A 27,202-nucleotide genomic window follows, 5' to 3' on the forward strand; every position below is an offset into this window, starting at 1 on the left:
GTACAGCGTGGTCCTCTCCATGCTGGGAACAGCTTTACCAATAGAATTTGACTGGTGCATATGGGTGAGAATTTTGTTTCAGTTTGTTTACCACAATTTGCAAAGTGCTTCCTAGGCCTCATCTTCATGAGCACAGGAGGAGCATGCATTGTTGTTATTTTCTACAGTATGCTGAAATTGGCCCTGCTCCATCATTGTTACGTGGCAGAGCCAGCTGTCCCTAAAACCTGGCTTTTCAATGCCAGAAAAGACATACTTCAGAGTAGGTGGGTGGAGTAGCACCCACGTCATCTGGAGAGAGGCTTGCTACCCACCCCTCTCCAGGTTCCCCCTGCCACTATAGTTTAATGAATGTGAATCAGGAGTTACTAACTCATAATACTGGCTCCTAATGAAAGCACCCCACTGGCACAAATAAACCCCACCTCAAAAAGTATCACACCAGCCCTGACTCTACGTCAGAGAACTCAATTACTGCAGCTCCAGAACGAACACCACATCACAGAAGCAAAGTCCCTTTGCAACTCTGGAGCTGCACAGCTCTGGAGCTAGCAACCCATCAGAGAAGTGAATTAACAAAGTTCCGGTGTTAATTAATGCAAGAAGCACATAGACGTCTCTCAATGGGAACGCTAAAGAACTGAATGGGGGAAGGGCTGGTCCACATCACAGCCAGGTCACAAGCACACCCCGTTTCTAATGTGGAGGCACAGGGGCACATTGCAGATCAAGCACCTGAGAACCGCTTTAACTAAAAAGAATGGAGTAAAAAGGCTCTCCAGTACTGTGGCTTTTCCAAGCAGAAGTGGCTGGTTGGGAGTGTGCTGGCCACAATATCATGTGCCACAAAGGACCTTACAATGCAGCCAAGCCACAGGAAAAAACCCCATGAGGACAGCCCCATAGTTGAGAAAGAACTTGAAATATAAACAATTTGAATGCAGACAAAAGTGAAATTGACAGATTTGCTCACCCTTAATTAAAAATTCAACTACTGAAATAAGTTAAATTGATACACTTCACATGGAAGTGTTGCCTATTAAATGTTTTTCTTATACTTATTTCAATATACTTTTGCCCACTTGAAGAAAAAAAAGACACTGTGCTTGCCAGATGCAGATATTAATTTAGCAACAGAAAGAACACCCACACAGCCCTTTCTTCCAGTGTGCTCCAAATACATTCATTTCAACGTGTAAGGTGATTTGAAGATTGCAGCAGCAGCAATCAATGTTATTGATGAGCTTCTTTCTTCAAGATGTGACAGTAATTGGGGTAAAATCACATGTTGGGAGTTTGCTGAAGGTAAGTCTCAATGCTTCAAACAGGTCCCTCTTATTGGTTGAACATGCGTTTCACAGCTGGTGTGTATGCTCATTGAAAACTGGCATATTACTTCCAATTTAGGACAGGCAATGAAAAGGTAGATGGAAGTGCAGTTTCTGTTAGCACTGGACCTTTTTGCTCCATACTCACTATGCCATGATTTACTAATTCCCTCATGTATTGCATAATTAGAACAAGATATACCATGTTTCAGGCTTACAGGGATTCCTTGGCCTATCAAACAATTGCCTTTTCCCAAGAATCTGGTTATATAGTATATGGTGTTCTTAGGGGACATACTCACACACAGAAAGAGACATCCTGGGTTAGAGTCTAAAATTACCTAATTGCACTACTGATTGTGCAATTATTTATTTTATTTATTTATTTATTACATTTTTATACCGCCCAATAGCTGAAGCTCTCTGGGCGGTTCACAAACATTAAAACCATGAAGAGCCAATTACAACAGAAATAGTGAAATCTGGTCTTTCTATAAAGCATCTGGGTATTGTAGGTTGTTTCCTATAGAAGTTCATGCTGAAGTAAACCAACTATTCTCTAAAAGTCATGGAAAATTTCACCTTGTTACACAGGTAAGCAGACTGACGTAATTATTTTGTTTCATTGGGACATCCTCTCACTGGCTATTCAGTGAGTCAGATGAAATATACCAGCAGGTTTCTTATTGTAAAAATGTCCTTAGGTAAATGATTTATTATTATAAATTGAGGGCTCAATCCACCTAGGATATAGCCTCATTTAAATGCACAGAAACTGCATAGGAACATTGGGATGGAACTTGTGAAGGAGAATATTGTGCCCTTAGCTCAGTATAAAGAATATAAAAGTATGTTGCTAGTGAGTATTTTGCTATGTTTTAATTAAATTTCAAGGACAAAAAAAAATCTGAATGCTAGATTTTTGCTAAAGGACTTCAAGGAGGATTCCCCTTTATGTTTCAGACTCTTGTGGTATATGTATACTTTGGGCCTACTGTATACATATGCTGCAAAAGATTCTGAAACATATGGGGGAAGCCTCCTTGAAGTCCTTTAGCAAAAAACTAGCATTCAGATTTTTTTTTGTCCTTGAAATTTAATTAAACCATATACTCTTTTAAGATGTTTGCTCACTGCAGCAGTTCAGATTTAAAGAAACTAGGTGTAAGGCATAAGACCACATTGTATGCACTCCATTCAAAATGATCATCCTTATCAAAACTGAGTCAATATTGAGAGTGAGTCATTTAATTTTGGACAGTAGATAGTAGAGCATACTGTAGTGAAGGATGCTGCACAATGCCAGAGGAATTAGCTTGATAACCTAGTAGAGCTTTTCCCAACCTGGGGTCCCCAGAAGTTGTTCAACTACAACCCCCATCATTCCTGACCATAAGCCATGCTGGATCAGGAGGATGAAAATTGTAGTCCAGTAACAGATGGGGACCCCAGGTTAGACAGTCTGATCAGATAGCATAGACTGAAACAGTGGGGTGTTCAGGGAGCTGCATTTGCTATGATTTATACATTGAAGCCCATCAGTGTGGTCACCCTGAGGTTAGACATGTGCCTTTTTATTTTTGACAACCTATCTGTTTATGCAACCCTTGCCTGTGTAATGTAGCATAGCCTATCACCTTATATTCTGGGTATTAGTTTGTATTTTTATGTGTCTATTCATGTACACCACTTTGAAATCTTTAGAAGTAAGCAGTTTATACAAACTTGTCAATAAACGATGTCAAAAATGAGGAAAGGAAATAAAAGAAATAAGGTGTGTGTTATTAATTGCAATGGTAATGAGCAATACGAATGGCTTTTGAATGGAATTTTTCTTCACAATGAAATGGGGTATTGTTGTGGGTTAAGGAGGCATGGACCACCTACTGAACTGCTGAGATATATTTTGCAAAACGTTGAGGCTGCCCAGTTTCCTAGGATGAAGTAGTTCTGCAAAACATTCAAAGCTAAGACTGGTGGGTGTATTCTTGGTACGGTCTCTTGTTGACACTTTGGATGGCTACTGCTGGTAAACAGTGACTATTCAATGAAAGCAAGACTAGAAATGGAGATGGATCAAAAAGCAAATTCAAGATTTCTTCTGGATTCCAGTACTAACTGGTTAGGGCAGCTATCCCACTTTCCTTTTCCATCAAAACTTACGAAGGAGCAGTTGTGGTAGTGACCTGGAGATCTAGTGGCAAGGCCCTATACCATCCTTCCCCAAGCTGGTGCCTTCCAGATGTTTTGGACTACCACTCCTAACATTCCTGACCATTGGGCACATTGAACATTCCTGACCATTGGCTCGGGCTGATGCGAGTTAAAGACCAAAACATCAGGAGGGCACCAGTTTAGGAAAGCTGCTGAACCAACTTCCCATGTATGGTAAAACATGTGTGTTTGTGCATGTAATTCATGCCTTGTCTGAATAATGCTCCACGTTGGGGATTTTACACACACACACCATTTGAACAGCATTAAGCAGGTCCTAATCTTTCCACACTCTGTAGTGCTATGAAAGATTGCTTATAGAAACATTTCAGAGCACCTCTTTCCCTGATCATCTCCCAACCCACGCTTCTCTACCTTTATCAAAATTCTTTGTCCCTTTTACATTTTTCACCAATTGTGCGCTCATCCACACATTCACTAGTCTTGCTGTGTCATTTCCAGATGTTCCCCCTCATCTGCCGCAGCCAATTTGGTAAAACATCAAAACTAAGACCTGTTTTCAGGCCTTTTAAATATCCAAAAAAGAAAAATTAGTGATTGCTAGAGGAAGGGGAGTGATGCACAGCCACAGGCCATTATCCAGAGAACTGCACAGCAAACCTTCCATGAGCTATATGGTTTTTCAGTCTTCCCCCAACCCCCGCCCTTCAATAGCTCATTTAACTCTTTGATGAGCCACTTTTGAAATTCAGAACTTTCCTCCCACATTCCCCTTATAGCAACTCCTCAGGGCATATCTCCATATACAGAATGAGGTCGTGGGTAGATTGATATGGTAGGATCCTGGACTGTACCATTTCAGATTGCAGGGATGTGTGGGGTGTGTGTCATGTTTTTGAATGCTCTGCCATATAAAAACACTGCCTACACGTAGTAGGCTAATCATATCAGGGAGAAAAGTTAACATAGAGAGAGAGAGAGAAGACACAAGTATTCAAAAGACACCATATACTAAGGTAGCAGAGCCTAGAATGCTACCATGTTACTCTAAAACCTCATCCCATGTAATGGATTAAAAAAAACACCAACTGAATTTCATTTCTGCTCCTCAGGGAACCCTGGGAACTGTAATTCTATGAGGGGGCTAGGGATCTGTGATAAAGAATTCTCAGCGTCCTTACCAAACTACAATTCCAAGGTTGTTTTGGGGAACTCCAAGTGTTAAATCAGCATAAAAAAGATGTGTTTGAAGTGTAGAATAGTTTGCGACAAGAGGGAAGGATTCAAAATTCAGGGTGATAAGTTGCTGCAAGGGTGTGTGAGGGGAAGGAGCTCCCCCCCACCCTGGATTGCCATAGTCGAATCCATCAGGAGCTTCAGAAAGCAGGAGTTCATTATATTTGGGAAAAGCTAGACAAGCCAGATGAGTACCTCATATAATAAGCTATAACCCTATTTGAAAGCTCCCGAATACATTCAAGACACAAAACACTGGCTGCCAATAATCTGTTCTCCTTCAATTAACCTTCTGAACTGGATTTACATTCCTTCTGCATACAATGCTAAGTAAAATAGAAAGCGTCCCGGGCACAGCTGCTCTAGATTCTTATGAAAGTGTCATTAAGGGTTTACAAAGGAACTCAGGTTGTTCCAGATGTACCAAGGCATTTTTCACTTATCTATAACCCGAACAGCTACCTTTTTGGAAGGAAAACACCCCCAAAACAATTATTTTTCTTTGGGATGCCACAGATTAATGGGGAACTGCTCAGGTTGTTCACGCAGTGGTTGTTCAAGTACTAAATTAATCAAACCATATGTGTAAAAGAGTTGTGTTTGGATTGTTCTGTTTTTTTTTTTAAAAAAAATCAATTTTTAATTATGAGTATTAACAAAATAAAACAATAAAACAAATGTCTCTTTAGCAAAGGTTTGACTAAGTCGGCTAATTGCTGGAGTTGTCATACAGTTAATGCTTTTTGTTCATATGTTCTGGAAAAGCTCAATAGTTGCCTTTTGGGAGGAAGTCATCAGGCACCTAAACGTTGCATTGGAAAGCTCTATAATATTTTCTAATGTACATGTTGAGCTCCATCAGACAAGCGTTTTATTGCACGCTCATTACTGGGCACTCATGGATTTTCGCGGGTCCCTCTCACAATGTCACATACCTCCCTCCCCTTCTAGCCTTCTTTGCACTACAAAAGTTGCTGCTATCTCCTGTTGTGAGCTGGAGAAGCAGCGTAATCAAAATGGCCCACTGAATGGGCCATGTGTATGTTGTTTACTTCCTCTTTCAAAAAAGGAAGTAATGAGGGACAAAGGCGCGGGCAGAGAAGTGACGGTAAGTAAACACGATTTTCCCCAGTGTGATGACATTCGTTATAGTTATGTACCTGCTTCTTAGAATGTAACAAATGGATTTTTCATGCCCCCTTGACTGCTAAAAGACAGATACTACAACACTAGAAAGATAAAAGCTCACCATCTATAATGCAATGGATAAAAGATCTAACAACACTAGCTACATTTGAAAGAGTGGTATATAGGCACCAATTACGAATGGACTTGTATTTGGATATTTGGTCTGCCTTTACTGTAATTTATGTGTAATTTACTTTTTTCCTTTTTCCATTTAGAACATTGTCATATTTTAAACTGAGGCCTTTGAAGTATGAAGTTAAACTTGCATTTTTAAATTGTTTATTGCGTTAGGTTATTCTAAATCATCTGGGCAGGTCTACAACACATATTTATACTGGTTTAATATCCCTTCCCCATATGAAATCCAGGCAAATATGGTTTGAGGTGGGTTTAGGCTTTCTAACACATACTTCTCAGCACCCTTACTAAACCACAATTCCTAGGAATTTTTAGAGGAAGCCATTGTTGTTGTTGTGAATCATCATTGCTATCATCCATTCTTTCTCAAGAAGCTCAAGATGCATACATGGAGTAACCCCACTTCATTTTTACAATAATCCTGTGTGGCAGGTTGGACTGAGAGATAATAGTCTGGTTTGCATGATCATCTCAATCCACCATGTGCTGGAAGCCATTTTGAATGTTCAACCCCAGACATGGGATTGTTTTGTTTGGTCAAGTCATCCACATCCAAGTGAGAGGGGTTGTTTGTGGGTTAAACAACCCTTAAATAACCTTACAGCAGAGCATGGATTATTTGTGGGTTGTTTAACCCCCAAACAACCCCTGCTGCCTGGGTTTGGATGACATGGCAAACCATGGCAATTCCCCGCTGGGGGCTGAATATTCAGAATGGCTGCTGGCACATGCCACAACCCACCATATTTTAAATAAGCCATGGTGGGCTGCAGTGATCATGTAAACCCAGTCAGTATCTGGCCCAAAGTCACCCCATGCTCCTCATGGCCAAGCAGGAATTTGAACTAAAGTTCAACATTCTGTCCATTATACCACACTCCCTGTCACTGTGAAAAAGGTAGAATGTATCTGTATGCTCTTTCCCCCAAAATGTATTGGTATTATCAAGGCCAATGGCATGTCGTAAAACAGTGTTATGACACAGATTATAAAACACTTTGCTCAACAGTTTATGGTAGGGTGACCATATGGAAAGGAGGACAGGGCTCCTGTATCGTAACAGTTCTATTGAAAAGGGAATTTCTCTTGATCAGATACAAAAGGGAGCAGAGCTCCTGCAGCTTTAATTGTTGTGATGAGGGAATTTCACTGGGTGCTGCATGCATACAAATGACACCTGCTGAAATTCCCTTTTCTATACAACTGTTAAAGATACAGAAAGTACAGGATATGTCCTCCTTTCCATATGGTCACCCTAGCTTATGGGCACAAATGTAGTTGGGATTCATACAGCCAATTGATTGTCTCTTACTTCTGTTGCTCATCCTATAGGAAGAAGATCCTGGTCGTGATAGTCGGTTTAATTTCGGTGGCTATGGAATGGGCCACTGCCTACAGGTGAAAGATGGTGCTGCTGTCAAAGCCCCACCCCCCAACCCTCCCCCACCCCCACCCCCAAAGGATTCGGATTCCATCAAAAAGAAGTTTGTTGACCGTGCCAAAAGGATTGATACAATATCCCGAGCTGCTTTCCCACTGGCCTTTCTCATCTTCAACATATTTTACTGGATTACATACAAAATTATACGCCACGAAGACATTCACAAAAAATAAACAATTCTTTGTGAGCTGGGACCTTCTAGCCAAAGTGACTCACTTGTAAATAAAGAGTGAAATGTCTTTTCTGTCTTTGGGACTGAGGGTTTGTTGTCTTGTGATACTAAAGAAAGGGGGGAATAGGGGGAAAAAACACAGAAAGAAAAGTTTCAAGTAACAATTGCACAAAACAAGAAGCCGTGGGAACACAAAATGAGGATTTCTTTATGTACTCTCAACATGATTCTTCCAGACTCTTGCCAAGATCAAACAAACCTAAACAGGGCCATTTTTTCCTCCAAAAATAAATCACTTTCTCTAAGCTGTATTTAAGAAAAACTTAAAAGCATCTACCATGGGACTATCTGTAATGGCTGCACTGCAGTGAGTTTTAAGAGGACCAAACTTTTTTCAGGGTTATGCTGCCTTTATATATGAAACAAGTCTACCAAGCTACATTCCATTAATGTCTGTAGTTAGTGGTTTGTCCAGAAGTCCCTTCGTGGATTGTAATTATTTCTACTAACAGGGCATGGGGCGGGGTGGGTGAGATTTATACTTTAATATCCTTGTGGGTGTGCATTTTAATATTCTTGCTTTCCTAGAACTGTAACTTTTGAGGTCCAACATGTGTAGGGCGTGATTAATTTGATTGCTTCCACTTGTAGAAACGACCTGTGAAATGGTTCGTTTTATCTTGGTTCTAAATAGGGTGGCTGGATGCCAAAGAGTTCCTGTCCCTTTAATATTGGTGTAGAAAGAGAGACTTTTCAGCTTGCATGACAAGCAACACCTGCTGAAATTCCCTCTTTTAGACTACTATTAAAAGTCCAGAATCTCCATCCACACTGGCATTTAGCCATCCTAGTTCTAAGACAGTGCACTTATTTCATTTCATTTTTGCCTGGATATTATTATTTTTTAATTAATTACATGCAGCATAAGGTGCCAAACTGTAATTTACCTATCGTATTACCCTGTATCGCACTATTGATTAAAATCTTCTTTCCTGACATAGCTCAGTTTAGCACTGACTTTCTATTACTGCTGTCATTGTAGCTGCAAGTTGATAGCTCTGTAGGTAAACATGACTTGTTTACAGACCTCTAATTTATATCTTTACTTAAAAAAAAGTGGCTATCATTTTAAATATCATTGACTAACTGAGAAGTTTTAAAACTGTACTGTGATTTTCATAACCTGTTAACCTTTTGGTGCCAGAGCAATGTGGTCCAAATCCTTGCTGTGTTTTAAAGTAGAAATAAAAAATAAAAAACCAAACAAAAAATTCAAGTATTTTTGCTTACATGGAAAAAAAAGACAACCTGTAATATTAAAGACAAAATGAACCATTACAATTTTACACTTGCTGTAAAAGGGTTTATTACCAAAAAAAGATAAATGTTCAGTTTCAATAAAGCTAAGCATACAACTATTTTTGCACATCTTCCTTTCATTGCTGCTAGTTCTTAAAAACACACACACACAAAAACACAACAACCTACAAACTGAACCACCAGAAAAGTATGAAAGAATATTGACCAGAGAGTATAAGAAATCTTCACCTCACCAGCATATAAATGAATTCATATACTTTATATTACAAATTTAAATTGGTTTTATAATGGTTTGATTGGCCTAGAAGTTCCTCAAATATTCCTGGGAATTCCAGTTGCACAAAATCGTTTTATTTCCTGAAAAGTATAGAAAGGATAGTAATGGCGCTCTCGCTCTCCTTTTTTTTACTTGTTATTGTTGCTGCTGCTGCTGCTGTTGTTAAATAGTCCTTAATACTTTGTTTAGATTCTCTTATATTATCAAAAATGTTATCTGTTACAAATGCCATTTATTATCAGCTAAATCACAGCAATGTATTCATTTCAAATTAGATGCATTCATTAAATGCCCCCTTTTCATATTCCACTAATAACTATTTGATAATTAACTATTAATCCATCCATCTATTTATCTTATTGTTTAAGTAGAATTGTGTTAGCACCAAGATCCTTTGCTAGCTAGGCAATGTGCATCCAAAGGGAAAAAACACACACACCTGAGAATGGAGCTCTAAGAATGTGTGCAGTAGTTGTGATGTGTTAAACAAGTAGTTGTGATGTGTTACAGGATGATAAAAATGGGATTCTATTTTTTTGTTTTTCTCTAAAAGGTGGGAGAGTGGCCAGGGTTGGTGTGAGGTTGGCAAGATTGGCCATCTCAAGGCCCATATCCAGGAGGAGGGGCTACAATTCAGAACCCATTGCTTCTACTGCTCCTTGTCTGCAGTGTTGCTGCCTGATTACTCACCCACACTCAGGGCTCCCCTAAACAAGCCATTTATTGCACAATCCTGATTGGCCATTCATGGAGGTTTTCTGATCAATTTCATGACATCGTTAACAACCAGGATGTCTTCTGCTGAATCCTCTGGAAATCCCAGGATAAAAAGAACCACTTTTAAAGTGGTAATAGCTGGGAAATGGCAGAATCTTCCTTCACTAGACGGCACTGCCTCAATAGAACTCAATGGAACTGAACAGAAGGGAAGTATTCAATTCAAAGCCCTTGTCATCCTTCTCCTCCCATGTAATTCAGCCCATAACAATCGCACCAATGAACCCGGAAGCACAAAAGCCCCAGGTAAACAACGCAATTTCCCTTAATGAAGAGATGCTCTTTGGCTCAGAGTTGATGAGCAGTGAGCAGCAATGGCATTGAGGACAAGGAGCAGCACCTGCCGCCTTGTACCTTCTCACCAGCTCTTCTCCTGGCAAGCCACCAACTAGCAGCAGTAGCAGAGAGGAGGAAGAGAGCACACTGAGGGCAGGAGGCCCACACTGAGGGCATCATGCCCCAGGGTCCCTAAATGTGGAGCCGGTACGAAGAGTGACTATTGTTGAATCATTTCTGGCTGGCTGGCTAAACGATTGTAGGTATGATAGGAAAATAAGAAATTGAGAAGGTTGTCCCTGCAAAATGCCAGCTGTGCTTTGAATTTGCCAGGAGCTGAGCTATCAGCAGCAAAGGGAAATGAAAAGGAAAAGTGAACTCCTTTGAGACAACAAAACAGAACACGGGCCCTTGAGCGAGCTGACCTTCACAAGAGGGCAAAAGAAACAATGGCAATTCAGTCAGCATCACGCACACTCTCCGAAAACTGGAGTACTCCAAGAAGTGCTCACAGCAAAGTTAGTGCACTCCTATCTGGGGATATTATTGCCCTCTCAAAGAAAGCTTCTGAAGTGAATGCCTAACTGGATTAGCAGAAAACTGAAACCCAATTCAAGCCGATATCAAGGCAGCTGTCCTAAATGCTGAGGTGACCTTTTTTGAGGGATACACAGAAAATCAAAGAGAGATGAATTGATGTTTATGATCAGTCTCAATACGAAGTTATCTCCTTCAGTTCTAACGTCTGGCAGAATGAAATGAGCCCGTTTCCTCTCTCCAAAGTGCTACAGAGTGATGTAAAAGGGGGCAAGGCTCCTGTCCCGTTATGAGTCATGCAGAAGAGGGAATTTCAGCAGGGGAAGCTTCTTTACATCTATTAATTAAAGGGGCAGGGCCCCTTCCACTTTGGAATCAGGCCACTCTGCACAGAAGGGAGAGCATGGGTGGTCACCCATATATTTTCTTTAGTTAATTTTTCTTTGATGGTGGGGTGACTTTTGAAAATTATTTATGACCCACTGTGCTAGGACCCAATCCAGGCTGCAAAATCACAGGTGCACTTGATACTTCATTTGTTGAATTGAGGGATGTGAAAGAGAAAAAGAGAGAGGGAGAGAAAAGAGAGAGAGCGAGAGAGATCCAAGCAGATTTTAAAAAACAATTATAGGCATTTTTATGAATGATTCATTGCCTGTGATTTCATTCACTTAGGTCCAAATGGCGTGGAAAGGAGCGGTGGGTCTTGTTTTGTTTTTTAAACTTGTTTTCCTCCCACTCATAGGGAAACATGAGCTGGTAGCTTTTGCAGTTTGATTCCATTTCAATGAGATTGTTCCTACCCTTCATCATGAAAGCAGGTCAAGTTTGTGAAGACAAGCCTTGAAGGCAGATCACGCCCACAACGTATTTCACGTCAAGCATCAGGCACAGCTGTCAAGCAATCCATCTGTAACCTCATTCCCTTATGCCGACAGGGCTGCTTGGCTGTGTATTTGATGGCAGCAGCTCAGCAAAACTGGATTTCTTCTCTCCCATCACTTATAAAGTTGGGCAGGGATTCTGAGTTCCTTATCCTATTAGTTGTAATGGATGGTCTCATGTCAGAGACCGGAAGACACAAATACAAACAGATTGTCTTGAAGATAAGCTATTAAGTGAAGGTCACCGAAATCAGTTTGCGTGCGCTAAATATGAGAGGGACTATAACTTAGTGCTGGAGAACACCTGCTTTGCATATAGAAGGTCCCAGGTTCAATCCCCAGCATCTCCACGTAGCACTGGGGGGAAAACTTGTCCGGAATGCTGAGGAACCACTGCCATTCACTGTATTGCAGACAATGACCCTGTTCAGACAATACACTAAGCCACAGTGGTTAAGCGTTTTGAGCTGAACATTATGGCTTAGCATAGGAGGCCTGTTCAGAAGACACCTTAAACCCTGCTTGTTAAGGCTTTTGGTTAAGCAGCAGGATTTAAGGTGCCTTGTGCGATGCGTTTTGCTAAGCCCTGCTCACTCACTAACCACAGTCAGACTGTCTGCAGCAGGGATAGGGGCTCTAACCGTGGCTTAAAGTGCTGTGTATGACAGCAGGGCTTGTGGCTAGTGCTAACTCCAGAGAACCACAGTTTGCTAACCACAGAGCCTGAATGTTGTCTGAACAGGCCCATTGTGTAAACCGTTCCTAACCATGGTGGCTACGTAACCATGGTTTAAACATGCTCACTAACCATTTGTAACAAAAGGGTTAGCAGTCCAACCATGGCTTAGCATGCTTTCTGAACAGACCCAATACTGAACAAAGAAAGACCAATGGTCTGGTGCAGTATGAGGCAGCTTCCTATATTCCTGTATTACACTCTTGAAATTACAAGGTTCTTTTCTTTAAAGAAAACATACAGATGGCCTTATGGCTAGGAGGGCACATGAAATTGTAAGAGTGGTGTTTTCCCCCCAAGTTTCATAATCATTTATTTATTTAATTTGTGGTATTTATATACCGCTGAATATATTAAAATCCCTCAGAGGCTCACAACATTAAAATACATTTAGGTATAATATTAAAAACACAACATTAATATCATGACATTAAAAGAACTGCAGTAAAAACTGTTTAAGGGCAGCAAAATGGAGTGGCATGATTTGTTTACTTACAGCCCAGGGGAAGGCTAGGTGAAAAGGTGTGCTTTTATGAGGTGTTTGAAAGATGCCACATTTCCTACCTCCCAAACAGCACAAGGGCGAGTTTTCCAGAAGGTGGCTACCACTACAGAGAAGGTCTGCTGTTGGGGTTCTTCATGGCGGCATTCCTTTCATTTTGGAATCACCACCAAGGCCTCCTCTGATGAGGGAAGTATTAAAACAGGGTACATGGTCATAGACCCTTTCAGCCAATATAAATCCCTGTGGGACCCCACTATTTGCTTCCCTCCGTCGGGATAATTTACAATTTATTCCTGCCCTCTGCTTTCTGTTCTTTAACTAATTACTGATCCATAAGAGGACCTCGCCTGTTATTCTATGACTGCTAAGTTTGCTCAGGAGTCTTTGGTGAGGGTGAGGAGTCTCTGCAATTCCTTTGCCCTCCTTCAGTACTCCTTTAACTCCATTATCATCCAATGGTCCAACTTCCTCCATAGCTGGTTTTCTGCTTCTGATATATTTAAAGAATTCTTTATTGTTGGCCTTTATATTGTTAGCGCTATTCTCTTCAAAATGTTTTTTTGCATCTCTTATTGTCTGCTTGCATCTCCTTTTTGCAAGCTTTTGCTCCCTTTTGTTTTCCTCATTTGAGCAATTGCATTTCCCCTTTGCCCCTACCCTCCCATCCTGTCCATCTTTTATTTTGATATCAAAGATAAAGAAACGAAATGACTATAGTTCAAACAGAATGAAATGTAAACGAGCCACAAGCAGCAGATTAAACAGAATAGTCAGGAGTGAAATCCATATCTTCTCTCTCTCTCTCTCTCTCCCCTACACACACTCTGCCCTGAGACATTTTAGAATAATGGTTGTCTCTATGTAAATATCATTCCAGTAAAAGACTATTAAGCAACCGATCTTTATATAGCAATGGTAAGCATTACTGAGATTTCCTAGCATTCAATCAAATGGATGAAACTCTTTTTTTATTATTTTATTTATTACTACATAAAATACAAACCAACATAACAACTAACATACCAATACCTAACAAATTACTTGAATATATAGTTATTAACATATAATACTTTATCATAACATAATCTAACATAAATCAACATAATAACAAGTGCTCCCCCTTCCCTTCGGGATCATTCCTGTTTCCAAAATCTTAACACCTCTTCTGCTGGTGGTTTCCCACTTCCCTTAGAAAACACAAATATTAGGAACTGTTTCCAAATTTCCTCAAAATCGTTCGTTTTTGCTATACCTCTTCTCACTTTAACGTTACATGTTAATTTATCATTAATAGCAATATCCCATACTTCTTTATACCATTCTTCAATACAATAATCACCTTGAAGCTTCCAGTTCCTAGCTACAATCAACCTTGCTGCAGTCAGCAAATTCGTTATCAATTCTTTAATTTCTTTATTATATTTTAAATCTTCATATAGTGAGAGTAATGCAACTCTTGGTGTTTCTTCTATTTTCATTCCAACAATTTCTTCAATCTCAGAAAACACCATCTTCCACAACTTTTGCACATATTTACATTCCCACCACATATGTAAGTACGTTCCTTTTCCCCCACAACCTCTCCAACAATTTGCTGAATGCTGTTATTTATCTTGTTTAGCCTAACTGGGGTTAGGTACCACCTTTTTTTTCTTTTTAAGCCTACAGTACCCGGTATTCCCAGGCAGTCTCCCATCCAGGTACTAACCAGGCCTGACCCTGCTTAGCTTCCGAGATCAGACGAGATCGGGCGTGTTCAAGGTAGTATGGCCGTAGGCATGGATGAAACTCTTGGCTAATGTAATATAGGTGAGAGAATCTGATTATCAAATAGCCACAAAGATGAAAGACGTCTCAAAGAAAAAGAGAATATAATGCTCAATTGATCATCAAAAAGAGTGTTAAACAATGACTTTAAACACCAAACTTTTTTTTTAAGGATGTTATGGCACAGTTTCTTCTAAGATCCGCTAAACAGAGATGTTATATCAAGCACAGGAATCTGTAATGGAGAAGTCTGCCACTGTGTGGTTAAAAATGCAGACAGTGAAATTGCTGTGACTAACATTCACAAGACTTGCACATAATATCTTTCTCATGGGAGAAAAATAAGAAAAGATGGTTCTTGCATCATCAAATTCCTTGGCTAATCAAATTAACCCTTACGTAAACAGAATTTAATACATCTTTCCCAAGAGGATCAGATAAGCTCACTTGGTTATTCAAGGCTGCTGAAAAGAGTGGAATGAAATCCCACACAGAATAACAAAGAGCATAGGTTGTGATCCCATGCTCAGTTATGTGCACATAACATACATTGAAACTAAAGGGATTTACATCAATGGAACATAGAATAACTTCTCTGCCAAAGGATTTGCTTCCCCTTGGTAGGAACAGACTGGAGAATTGTGCCACTGTTCATATATTGAACTCAAGAGATTCTGAAATACTTTGTGCCATGTTCCCTCCTGATTACGGATGGAAGTGACATCCATATTTAAATAAAAAACTCTGCATCATTTTGTGCTGAAATGACTAATCCTTCAACAATTTCAATCTTGATAATTTGCAAAACCTTTGAAAATAATTCAAACGTGTAGTCGGTTCATGTAATCACAAAACCTGAATATATTTTGTCACAGTTCATTTTGTGTCCGATTATGCATTAAATCACATGGCTTGTCCATGTTATAGCAGTGAATTGGAAATTTTGTTCGTCTTTGCCCTCCTTCAGCTTGGCTTTTAGTTCACATTTTCTCGATCAGCCTTCCCCAAGCTGGTGCCTTCCAGATGTTTTGGATTACAGCTCCCATAGTCCCCAGCCGACATGGCCAATGGTCAGAGATGATGGGAGATGTAGCCCAAAATGTCTGGAGGACACCACCTTGGGGAAGGCTGGTCTAAATTATTTTGGGTCGCTTTACGTTCTAATCATCAAAAGGATGGTGTTTACCAATGAGCCTGTAAAATGAAAAGGAACTCCGTATCCATCAAATTCAATAGATAGGCTTTAACTTCCATTTCTCTTTTCTGTTATGTTTATATCCCATGCTTGCCTTCAAGGATGACAAAAATCTGAGGGAGGTTAGGCTGATGGATAGCGACTTGCCCAACCTGCCTCTGTCCCCACCCCCAGTGGGCTTCAGAGCTGAGCAAGACTTTGAAGCTGCATTTCCCATTCCCAAACCCAATGTTCAGCCGATCATATCACACCACCTCTGTGCTTTCACCCCTTGCTGATAGGAAAAGTAGCTGCTGTTTCCTGTGCCCTTATATTGAGTGAACACATATGGAGGATAGTACCTTTGGAAGGGGGGCACTCCAGTCAACTAGTATTGCTCAGGAACAAATAACTAGTTATTCTAACATTCCTCTACTGCCATTTCTTATGCGTCCCAGAGAAAACAGCAGAAACATATTGATGGATTTTCACATAACAGACAAACAATTTTCCAAACAACCTCCCACTACCAACAGTGAAGGTTGTAGCAACCTGTAACCACATCCTACACTAGTTCCAGCTGTGTTAAGCTGCCAGTGTACACACACAACATTCTGTTATTTCTAGTCTTAACATTACCTAGGCCTGGTACTTTGCACGTCATGTCAGGGGGCTTACGTCTTCTACCTGTAAACAAAGAGCCGAAAAATACTTAATGATAAAGACCCTGTTCAGACGACATGCTAAGCTATAGGTAGGCTGCTAATCCTTTTGCAGCAAATGGTTAGTGCGCGTGTTTAAACTCTGCTTATGTAGCCACCACGGTTAGGAATGGTTCACACGACATGCTATATCACGGTTCACATGACATAAAGTTTACCTCAAAATGCTTAACAACTGTGACTTAATGTGTCGACTGAAAAGGGTCAAAGAAAACATCCAGTATGGCTGCCCCAAAAGAAAAATAATATCCAACAAAAAGAAGTTTCTGGGAAATAATTAACCCCACCTCCTTTGCTCTCTTTTCCCTAATGTTTCTGGAAATGGCATCTCTTCTCCTAGGTTTGGATAGTGTGCACTAAATAATAATCCACTTTATTTATCTTTGACCTGCTTATGGAACAGGCCCAAATGCTCCCTTGGGAACCATTATGCTAAATCAAATCAGCTAATATGCTGTAATGGATTAGAAAAACAAGTGAGGGGGAGCTTTGATGTAATGCAATTTACTAAATACCCCCCAAATTCTGATGTATTTTGCTAAATAGGTGGTAACCTTCCTTGGCTCCCTTTCTATTTTATACACAAATATGGTCATCCTCGAACCATTTGTATGCAATTGCTCACATTCTCCTCCTTCCAGATTGCCAAAACCCTGATCTTCATTCAGCGCTCAAGACGTTGCTATTGCTTGTATTTTATTCCCCACTTCCTCTAAGGAGCTCAAGGGCTCCACTGCACCATCAGTTTATCGCACTCTCGTCATGCCTGGTTTGCGGGTTTTGCAGCAAGGCACTCAGATGACGTCATGAGGCAGCATACATGTTCCCTCCTTTTTATCCTCAAAACAACTCTGTGAGGCAGGTTAGGCTGAGAAATTGTACTTGGCCTGAGGTCCCCCAGTAAGTTGAATTGCTGAAAGGAGATTTGAACCTGGGTCTTCCTCAGTTTATTACACTCTAGCTATGTCACTGGTTCCTATTTATAGCAGGGCAAGTACAAGGCTAGTGTTTATATATGTTTCTATGTCTCCAGGGCACAAGCTTTAGCAGTGTGGGAGGGGGAAGACTGCTTTCATGTTTTATTTGGTGCTACTGCATTTCCTGGTGGTTGCTTGACATCCCTTACTACTATTCCTGCTGATATTTCCACATCACATACCGGTATATCAAATAAACTTCCAAGTGCATAAACAGAAACACGGGTTTCAAATAATACGACTCCATTGGTGATCCAGGAGCCAGTCTCTTGGAACAGTATCCCTACAAAGTATTATTATGGAAACCATAGCAACCATACTGGGAAGTAGCTAGTATTAATGATAAATAAATGCTCTGATCCAGAAATAGAATATGCGTGTGGGGTCTGTAGCAAGGTATGGGGTTCCTGTTCAGTGCACCAGCCATGCGTACCATTCCTCCTCCATTTTCCACTCCTTCCTCCCCCACAACAGACAGTCAGCATTCCGTGCCCTCTGAGCATGTGCAGTCCTCATTAAGCTGTTTTTGGGTACCCCCCCCCACACACACCTTAGGGGGTTTTCTCTTAAAGCAGAGGCAGCAACAAACGGGCAATAGATCACATGCAGATCCCACCATACCCTGAATTCACTCAAAAAGGACGGCATCCTTAGCGGCTACAGAGCACCCAAAGGATCGAAATTAGCTTGCTTGGTAAGTGACCTTTTTGGCACTCTGTAGTTGCTACAGAGACCATTTGTATAATGTATTTGTATAATTTCTTTATTGTGTCCCTGCAGGGCCCAGGGGGATTATTTGTATAGTTTATTGTGTGTGTGTGTAAATGCCCCCTCGTCCTCCTGCAGTTGCTCATCCCTGCCCCAAAATTACTTTTTGGGGTACTTCCAGTGGCGGCTGCAATGTCAGTGGAGGGATGAATCTACTCCAGGTTTTGGTCAGAACTCATCAGAACTCTAAAGGAGCTACCCAATGTGCCCATCCCCCACTCCCTGGGTTCAGACATCATGACAACCCACACCCAGCAAAGGTAATTGGGAAAGGAGCCGACATGCGCAGGAGTGGTTAATACCCCACCATGGCTTATTAACCACTCTCATGTCCTGAGAACCTGTTGATTGTCCGTGCTGAAGTTGCTGAACATGAAGAGCTCAGGCATCTACAATCATGCTGTTGTAGGCAGCAACATCAAATTCCTCAGAAAATGCTGGGCAGTATTGCTTACCATTTATCTTCGTGTCTGCAGCACCTTTTCTGATATGGCCTGATAATTTCATCAGGGGGCGGATGGGATGATCATATAGCAGTTTTCACTGGCAGTGCCTCACCTGGAAACAGAGCAGGTCACAAAATACAGAACTGCTGAAAAGCTACAATAAAATGGCTCCCAGCAACTGGATTTTACAGCATTCAGTTGAAGGCTAATTGTCCCTGATTACTGCAATGCCTTCAAAACAAATGTAATCAAAATGAAACTGCTGTTTCATTATTTGGGTGTTGTTGCCGAGATAATCAGAATATTATCTTTTAAGCTTGATTATTCACTGTCAGCCACTGCACCTCAAAGATTCAGGATTTGTTTTGCAGGCACCCTTGAAGAGCCTCTGAAAATAGAATCTGTTCCTGAGTTAGCAAATCCGTTGGCAGTATGTAACATCCTTGCAAAAATAGGAGCACTATTAGTTCTTCTGTGGCACAAATGAGAGAAATGCAAAGATCAGAATGTCACTACAGATTAGGAGCATAATTCACTGATTCTTCCTCCTGTGTAAACCCAATGGGATTAAATGGGATGTGGGCAAGAGCAGTAAGAGACATTCACAGTAGTTGGTGCCCACAGGAAATAATGTTCAAATGAACATGTGGCCTGCTTTGACATGGCAACAATGCAGTATAATGGTTCAGATGCAGCTGTTTTCCACGCTATGTTTTTGACTTTTATATTACTGTCCCAAATAAATAAGTCAATAAATAAATTAAAAAGAACAAGTGTGGTTTGGAGGACTTACAAGAACTGACTGCAGTTGCCTTACAGAAATAGAACAAGGGAACAGAGTTGGGTGCAATTACATCCAGGTAGAGTGAGAGAGGGTATGGGCAATAATGGATTAGTTCAAGAAACACCAAGTCAAACAAGGCCTACAAAGCAAGCATAGAAATGACGAGAAGAAGCCTTCCTCCAGGACCTGCGTTTGCCAACCATAACTAATAAGTTATTGGTGACATTGCTATAACTATTTTTATTTGTGCTTTCTTTGAGCTATTTAATCATCTCATCCTCTAAACGGAGATCTGTAATTTAATTAATTTTCATATAACTAGGGCTGCAACATTTACGCAGTGATTGTACACACATTTACTCAAGAGCACATCCTATTGTGTCCCGTAGGGTTTACTCCCTAGTGAGTGTGTTTAGGATTGGAAACTTATACTACAGTCCTCTGTGTGTCTACTCAGACATACGTCTAGTTGGATTCAATGAGACTTATTTCCAGGTAAACGTGTATAGGATTTCAGCCTTGGTCAATTAATTTGTTAGACTAAAAATTGTCCACGGTCAGATTAAAAAAATAAATCAACTGTGAAGTACTTCTAAAAATCACAGATGTCAAGCAGCACTTTAAAAAACCTGTTCTGTCCAATGTTGGAGAGAAGGAATGACTCTTATGATGATACTGACTCCAAGTGTCACCTAAAGACAAAGGATTTTTTTTTGTTTTGCTTTAGAACTTCTGTTTTTATCCAAAGGTGTACAGATTTAATTGTTTAATCAATCAATCAAAACCCATACAGTTAATCAACTAAGGGTGCAATCTTATGTATGTTATTCTGTATATTCATCCAAAGGATTTGGGCCCTTAAGATATCTTTAACTGTACAGCAGCCTTAGAATTTTATTTTATTTTTTAGGAACAGATGTGGTTTAACATCAAGATGCTTATAAATATGTTATTATTTGTGTTGCTTGGCATGCTTTTTCTGTGCATTCAGTTGTGCATAACACAATGGCCTAGGGCTGAATTTTCCTAATAAACCTTCAACCATGGCTTCTTCTGTCAAAATAGAGTTGAACAGATGCCCACATCACTGGCAGGGTAATCCTATTAACTCAGAAGTCACTTCCACTGTCTTAAATGCAACTTACATATGTGTAAAAATTTATAGCACTGTGCTGTGAGGCTCACTCTGTAAGACATACATAGTGGGTTGGTTGCTACCATTGATGGATGCCATCATTCCACTCCACTCCCAGCAACTTTGACTGCATAGATAGAGCAAATTACATGATTATTTATCACACTAGTGATAACCATCCCATAAAGGATCATGTTGCTGTTTTGGTGCATACTCATACAATCCACCTCACCATGTGGATATAAGATCTATAAGTTACTACAAGAGGTACAGGAATAGCCGCAGGGTGGCAGTAACCACAGCACTGCAAGTAACATAAACAGGGCCTGACTGTGTGTATTATTCAAGTCAGCTAGATGCTCAGCGCATACCAGCTTTACAGATAGCATGGATATTTATCAGCATTCAAAGCAAATGTCATGATAAAATGGCTCGGAACTGAAAAGCTGTATCTGACTACATTTCAGAACATAATAGGCTCTTTGAATGTAAAGAAAGAGATGAGGAGACGGTTTGTGCTGCGCTTGGCTGTGCCACAGAAATAGGCACTGGCCGAATAAAGAACATTTGGAAAACAAACAAGGCTCAAGGGTAAAAGAAGAAAGTGTACAAGAAAGCAAACAGACATGGGAAGCAGTGTTCTCAAGGGCACAGCAGACATGTAATTATAAAAATGATACAGTAAAATGCATTTATCCTGGCCTTGTGTTTTTTCAGGGCAGCTTTTAGACATTGCCAAGAGTCCAGGGAAGTGGATGGGGTATGATGTCATCTCCATGGCAAAACGTCTGCCATAGTTGATCAACTTAATCATGATATTTAGAGAATATTGCTATTATCGCCAATACTAAAGCATTGCTTCTTCTTTTTTACATTTGGTAACTGCTACAAGCTAATTCCTGGCCTATCTCTCTCACTGGTTAGGTAAACCACTGAGGTGAAATTGTTAGAATGTTGGACTGGGATTGGGGAGACTTGAGTTCAAGTCTTCACTCAGCCATGATGCTCACGGGGTGACTTTGGGCCAGTCTCCCAGGGTTAGGGATGTTGTGAGGATAAAATAAAGAGGAGGTGGATTGTGCATGCAGCTTTGGGCTCCTTGGAGGAAAAGGCAGGATATAAATGTAATAAATAAACTTTAGCACCACCTCTCTCGTACCCCAGCATCATGCTCCCACCACTGCTATTCTGTTGTGTGCCTGTGTAAACCATCACTAATTCAATTTTGACCTTACAATGCTGCATAGACAGGTTATAGGATGGTGCTGATACAGATGGTGTTTCATTGTTTGAATGTCTTTAGGATAGCGTTTATAACAATTTCTCCTCCCCTCCACAACCAATACAAACCACACTTCCCCTCTTAACATTTCAGTGCTAGAGTTAAGTGGCACCACTTTCACTATCAAAATGTTCCTGGTTACTAGACTAATGATACAGACCAATGTGGGCAGACTTCAAGCTTGTGGGGTTTATTTTGTTCTTTATCTGAATGCTGAGATCTACCAACCATCATTGCCACAGACAAAATGGTGACCCAGGGTGCAGAGTCTATTATCTACTGCACCCTATGAACCACTCAAGGGGATGTTCTCACAACACTCTAACCCACACTCAGTGGTTGAATGTAGGTTGTTGTTGAACTGTGTGTTATTTGAACTGTGGGTTAGTGTGTTGTCTGAACCCAGGACATTTTCCACAGAGTGACCTGTTAACCATGTAGTGTGGCTGGTTAACTACCATTAACAACCCACCAACAAACCATGGGTTCTCAAGTTGGCTTGTTTGAGAAAAATAAGCCACACAGCATGGTTAACCATCCACCCTGCAGAAAATGTCCTGGGTTCAGACAACATGCTAACCCATGGTTCAACAACAACCCACACTCAACCACTAGGGGTTAGTGTGTTTGAGAACCTAGTCATTGGCATAAAGCTACATGTGAATTATGATAGATTAGGGATTCTAACACATCTAAAACTGGCCTGAACTACATGAATGTTGCAATCCTATTCACACTTATCTGGGTGAAGGTCTCATGTAACTGAGGTGGGGGAGGGTTTACCTCTGTGTAGATACATATCTGATTGGGGGGATGGAACGGACACTAACGGACACCAAGAGCTGGGTAAATCAGGCCACAACTTCTTACATTACTGAAATTGGCATGGCATGGGCAAGATACTAAACTAAATCATGGCAGCACCAGTGGTACTCCCTGGTCAACCACTGAGAGAAGTACTGAGAGGAGGAGGATCAGTTTGAGGCAGCAGAAGGCTTAGGCCACTCATAGGAAGTGACTAACCAGTTTGTGTGGAGGCTCTCTTATCCTGAATGAACAGCTATGCAGAGCTATTGTACTTCCCCAGTGCCAGACAATCTAGTTGTGACTGAGGTAGCACGATGTGAAAGTGAAAAGCAAAACAAAACAGTTTGCTAGGAAGAAGGTAAAAACCCTGGGATCAAATGGGCAAGCAGGTATGCAAAGGACAATCTACATGAACAATTTGGCGTGAAGGGAGAGCAGTGTGAGGTCCTTTGCGACACCAATCCACAGCCAACCAGCCACTTCCCTCCTGAAAATCTGCATTTTCTGAAAGTACTTTTCAGAGGGCCTTTTCAGTGGGGGCCTCCCAATTATGGAATGACCTCCCTGATGAGGCTCGCCTGGCGCCAACATTGTTATCTTTTTGGCGCCAAGTCAAGACCTTTCTCTTCTCCCAGGCATTTAACAGCATTTAACAACATATGCTAAGTTTGTTTTTTAACGGACCCCAGGACTGTTGTTGTTTAAAATGAATACTGTATACTGTTTTTATATTTTTTGATGGTTTTAAATTTTGTATACTTTTTAATGTCCACTGTTTTTTAGCTTTTGTAAATCGCCCAGAGAGCTTCAGCTATGGGGAGGTATATAAATTTAATAAATAAATAAATAATAAATAAATTTACTCCCTCTTCTTTTTTACTTAAAGCAGCTCCCAGGAGGTTCCTCTGCAGTATGCCCTTTCCCTCTGCATTAAATCCTGGGCCTGCCTCTGTGACATGGCTGTGACCTGGCAGTGAAGAGGTGCTCCCCCTCTTCTGCAGTTGCCTCTGTTCCAGCCTCAAAACCTTGTACCTTTACTCAAAAAAGAGCAAAAATCCTGGGTGTACCCAAAAGGGGGTGGCAGCTAAAAAACTCTGAAGATTTGCAGCATTGGGACCAAACTTCGTATACAGCCTACCTTGTATATCACACAGTACTCACGCGTGGTTGCTCCTAAAGCAAAACCAAAAAGTTTCAACAATACAGATAATGGAGGACAAGCATGAGCCCAAACCATTGTTCTTGTAAGGCTAAACCATGGTGTAGCATTAAATCTGAACCAGCCTATCTGTGGTGAGCCTGAGAACACCAATGGGCATTTGGTGAGGTGATTATTACTTTTAACCATGTTTAGCAGAATCATCTATGATGGAAAATAGGCAGCCTAGAGAGATAGCAGCTGCCCCTTCTGAACATGCCTGCTCTCTGGTGAACAAAATCTTGGATGAGTGTATGAGATTAGAGAAAATGATAACTTCAGGGTCCCTTTTAGCCCTAGATTTTTATACATTTTATGGTAGCGTCCAAAAATTGTGAGCAGGTCCAAAAATTGCGAATCAGCAGCCAAACTGCTTTTCAAGGGCTATGTATGCACATAATTGCGTTCCTATTCGTAAGGTCAGTACATACCATTCTCTTAAGGTGTCTATCTGGCCTTCTCTTTTCCCAGATATGCACATTCGAGCAGGAGCAAGAAGACAGTTTCTGCTTACAGGAACTATGAATGTAAACTTGTCTTATAGAGACAGCACGGAATGAGACTTCCATCTCAGGAAATTTCTAGTCTACACCTCCTCATGCTCAGTCAGTTCCAAAGTGCTCCTGGGTCCATCATGAGCAGGGAATTGCAAAAGCAGAGGCAATCAACGCTGCCAACCCTCACCGTGATGGGTCACTGGACCCTCATCAATGTTAATGCAATATTTATGGCTCAGACTTTGGTGCCACATGGACTGTGAGCTGTTTTGTGATAGCTGCAAGCTCTGTGGGGATGTCACATAGAGCTGCTTGGGAAATCAGGACAGTCCCTTGGTATGTTACAGCTTTTGCCCTGTCGTACTGTCGGCCTTCCATTACTTTCCCTGTAAAAGTGCAAACCTTCTGGATGCAATCCTGTGGAGCTGAGCCACTAGTAAATCAGTAGGTGAGTTTGCATGACACAACAATCCACCCTGGCGAACAAGCTTCACACTGTGGGTTTTTCATGGAACCCACAGGGAGCCAAACAGACGATCGGCCTTACTGTGGGTTGTTTCCGCTGTCGTTCCCCTGTGATGCTCCACCTGGCTCTGGCAGTACCCCAGGGGACTTTGCGACAGAACCCATCTTGTCTGCCCATTCCATCCCCCTCTTTCCTGTGACTGCAGCCCATTTTCATTTCCAGGCCTTTTTTTAAAAAAACCCTATATTTTATTTATTTATTTATTTATTTATTTATTACATTTCTATACCGCCCAATAGCCGGAGCTCTCTGGGCGGTTCACATATATTTTGACCCTGATCAGGTGGCATGCTAAGCCATGGTGGTTAAGCATTTTGAGCCAAACGTTATGGCTTAGCGTGTCACGTGAACCATGACTTAGCACGCTGTGTAAACTATTCAAAACCACGGTGGCTACATAAACATAGTTTAAACATGCTCACTAACCATTTACTGCAAGAGTTAAGCAGCCTAACCATGGCTTAGCATGTTGTCTGAACAGGCCCTTTGTCAGTCTTTTGCAATTGCGCAAGTATGCACATTCACTTGTGTAATATCTGTGGCCGCCCTGTACTTTTCTAACATGCTGCATACTTTCCTAGTATATTAATAGAGGCAGGAAAAGATTGGGAGAAATAAGTGCACCAAAAGGGGGTGGGGACAATATCTCCCACTTGTGTGAAGGTGATCCTGGGGGTTTTAACTGTTGAACTGACACTTGCCAGTGTCCTGCTTTTATTCAACAGCTCCCTGAGTGTCCAACAAGTCTTTGATGACTGATCTAGGGCCCGCCCCCATCTTGTCACTCTTATTCGGAGCAGTTACTGCTGTAACTGCAACAGCAAGTGCTCTGTTCACCAATTTTTCCTTTAAAAAAAATCTTCATGTTGCTTTTGCGCAATTCCGCAAGTAAACATGCCGTGGATTGCAACCATGCAGCCTAATCCTATGCACGTTGACTCAGAAGTAAGACCCACAGAACTCAAAGAGATTATTTCCAAGTAAGTGTGCCTAAGTCTGCTAGACAGCGTCGGATCTCGGAGGCTTATGAGAATGCCAACACCCTCCTGGGCTGTTGCAGAGGCTTCTTTAGTCTCTCCATCCTCCTATGTAGCCATTTTTGCTAGTCAGTAAGGGGGTGAAATAGAGTGTGGGCTGCTGCAGAGATAAATAAAATACCACAACCCCATAAAACTACCAAAGCATCCGTGACAACCATAAACAATTCAACTGACATATTAAGAGCTCATCATATGCCATCAAGTGCCTGGGAATAGAGACTGGTTTCTGGATTGTGTATACAGTTTCTAAAATAGAAATTACGTGGTATAAGCTAAATGTTCTAAAAGATGACTCTCTGCTTTTTTCTTCTCTATTTTATAAAATGAAAGCTAAGAGATTGGAAAAAGAAGCAACAACCCCCCAGAGCATGTATAAGGATTTGCACAAATTAGCAGCAATTCATATGCATGAGTCTAAACTTATTCTTGAAAAATCGCCTTTCAATCCCATACATTATCATTCAAATCCACCTACAAAACTCCTATTAAAAGCTATGACTGTGTCTCAGACTAATAAAATGGTTTAAAGAGGCTAAGTGGTTTATGTGGCTCTGCGGCTGATGCACTGCTGAGAAAACTACTAGGTTACTGGTATAGATACAGTCACCCACTTCTCGGAGCAGTGAGAAAATCCAGGGGAGCAACACTTACAAAGGTTTGGCTCCTTTTGGAATGCATTCACTGGAGGCATTTAAAAAAATAATTGCATTTATTTACATATATACAGGCTGAACATGGGTTCAGTTTAAACACCCCACAGACAGCCGAAGTCCACTGCTCCCCCATCAGATTTCTAGGGACAGACAAATGCTATTAGCTTACAGAGCCCAAAACTTAGTCTATCTCTCTGTGCTTTTGTTTTGGGTGCTTCCAGATGAGGTTTTCATCATGCTATCAACCTGCCTCAACCACAGAATTTTATAGGGGTCCAAATGTCATCGTCTTCCACTCATAGAACCTCCCGGGTTTTCCCATCGCTGTTTCCATACCACAGAAAATTGATTCAGGAAGAAAAGATGGCGTTGTTGTACAATGCCTTCTGACTGGTAACACTAGGAGTCCTCCATCTGGAAGTACCCACTGACCTGG

At 41.0% G+C, this 27,202-nt stretch overlaps 1 protein-coding gene and 1 non-coding gene across 3 annotated transcripts in view; one reads left to right on the forward strand and one right to left on the reverse strand.

Moving 5' to 3' along the window:
- Positions 1-7,776, forward strand: part of GLRA2 (glycine receptor alpha 2) — a 147,096-nt gene extending 139,320 nt beyond the window's left edge. For both annotated transcript variants that reach the window (XM_063127526.1, XM_063127527.1), the window contains one exon: positions 7,398-7,776. In XM_063127526.1, the coding sequence (XP_062983596.1) occupies positions 7,398-7,679 (282 nt within the window). In that variant the 3' untranslated portion in view covers positions 7,680-7,776. The remainder of the gene's footprint in view (positions 1-7,397) is intronic.
- A 6,873-nt stretch (positions 7,777-14,649) lies between these two features.
- On the reverse strand, positions 14,650-14,768 carry LOC134399839 (5S ribosomal RNA). Its single transcript, XR_010025535.1, has one exon. It is a non-coding gene; the product is annotated as a 5S ribosomal RNA (ribosomal RNA).
- Between the last annotated feature and the right edge of the window lie 12,434 nt (positions 14,769-27,202).

Source organism: Elgaria multicarinata, chromosome 5 (assembly GCF_023053635.1).
Source record: "Elgaria multicarinata webbii isolate HBS135686 ecotype San Diego chromosome 5, rElgMul1.1.pri, whole genome shotgun sequence".
Classification (NCBI taxonomy): domain Eukaryota; kingdom Metazoa; phylum Chordata; class Lepidosauria; order Squamata; family Anguidae; genus Elgaria; species Elgaria multicarinata.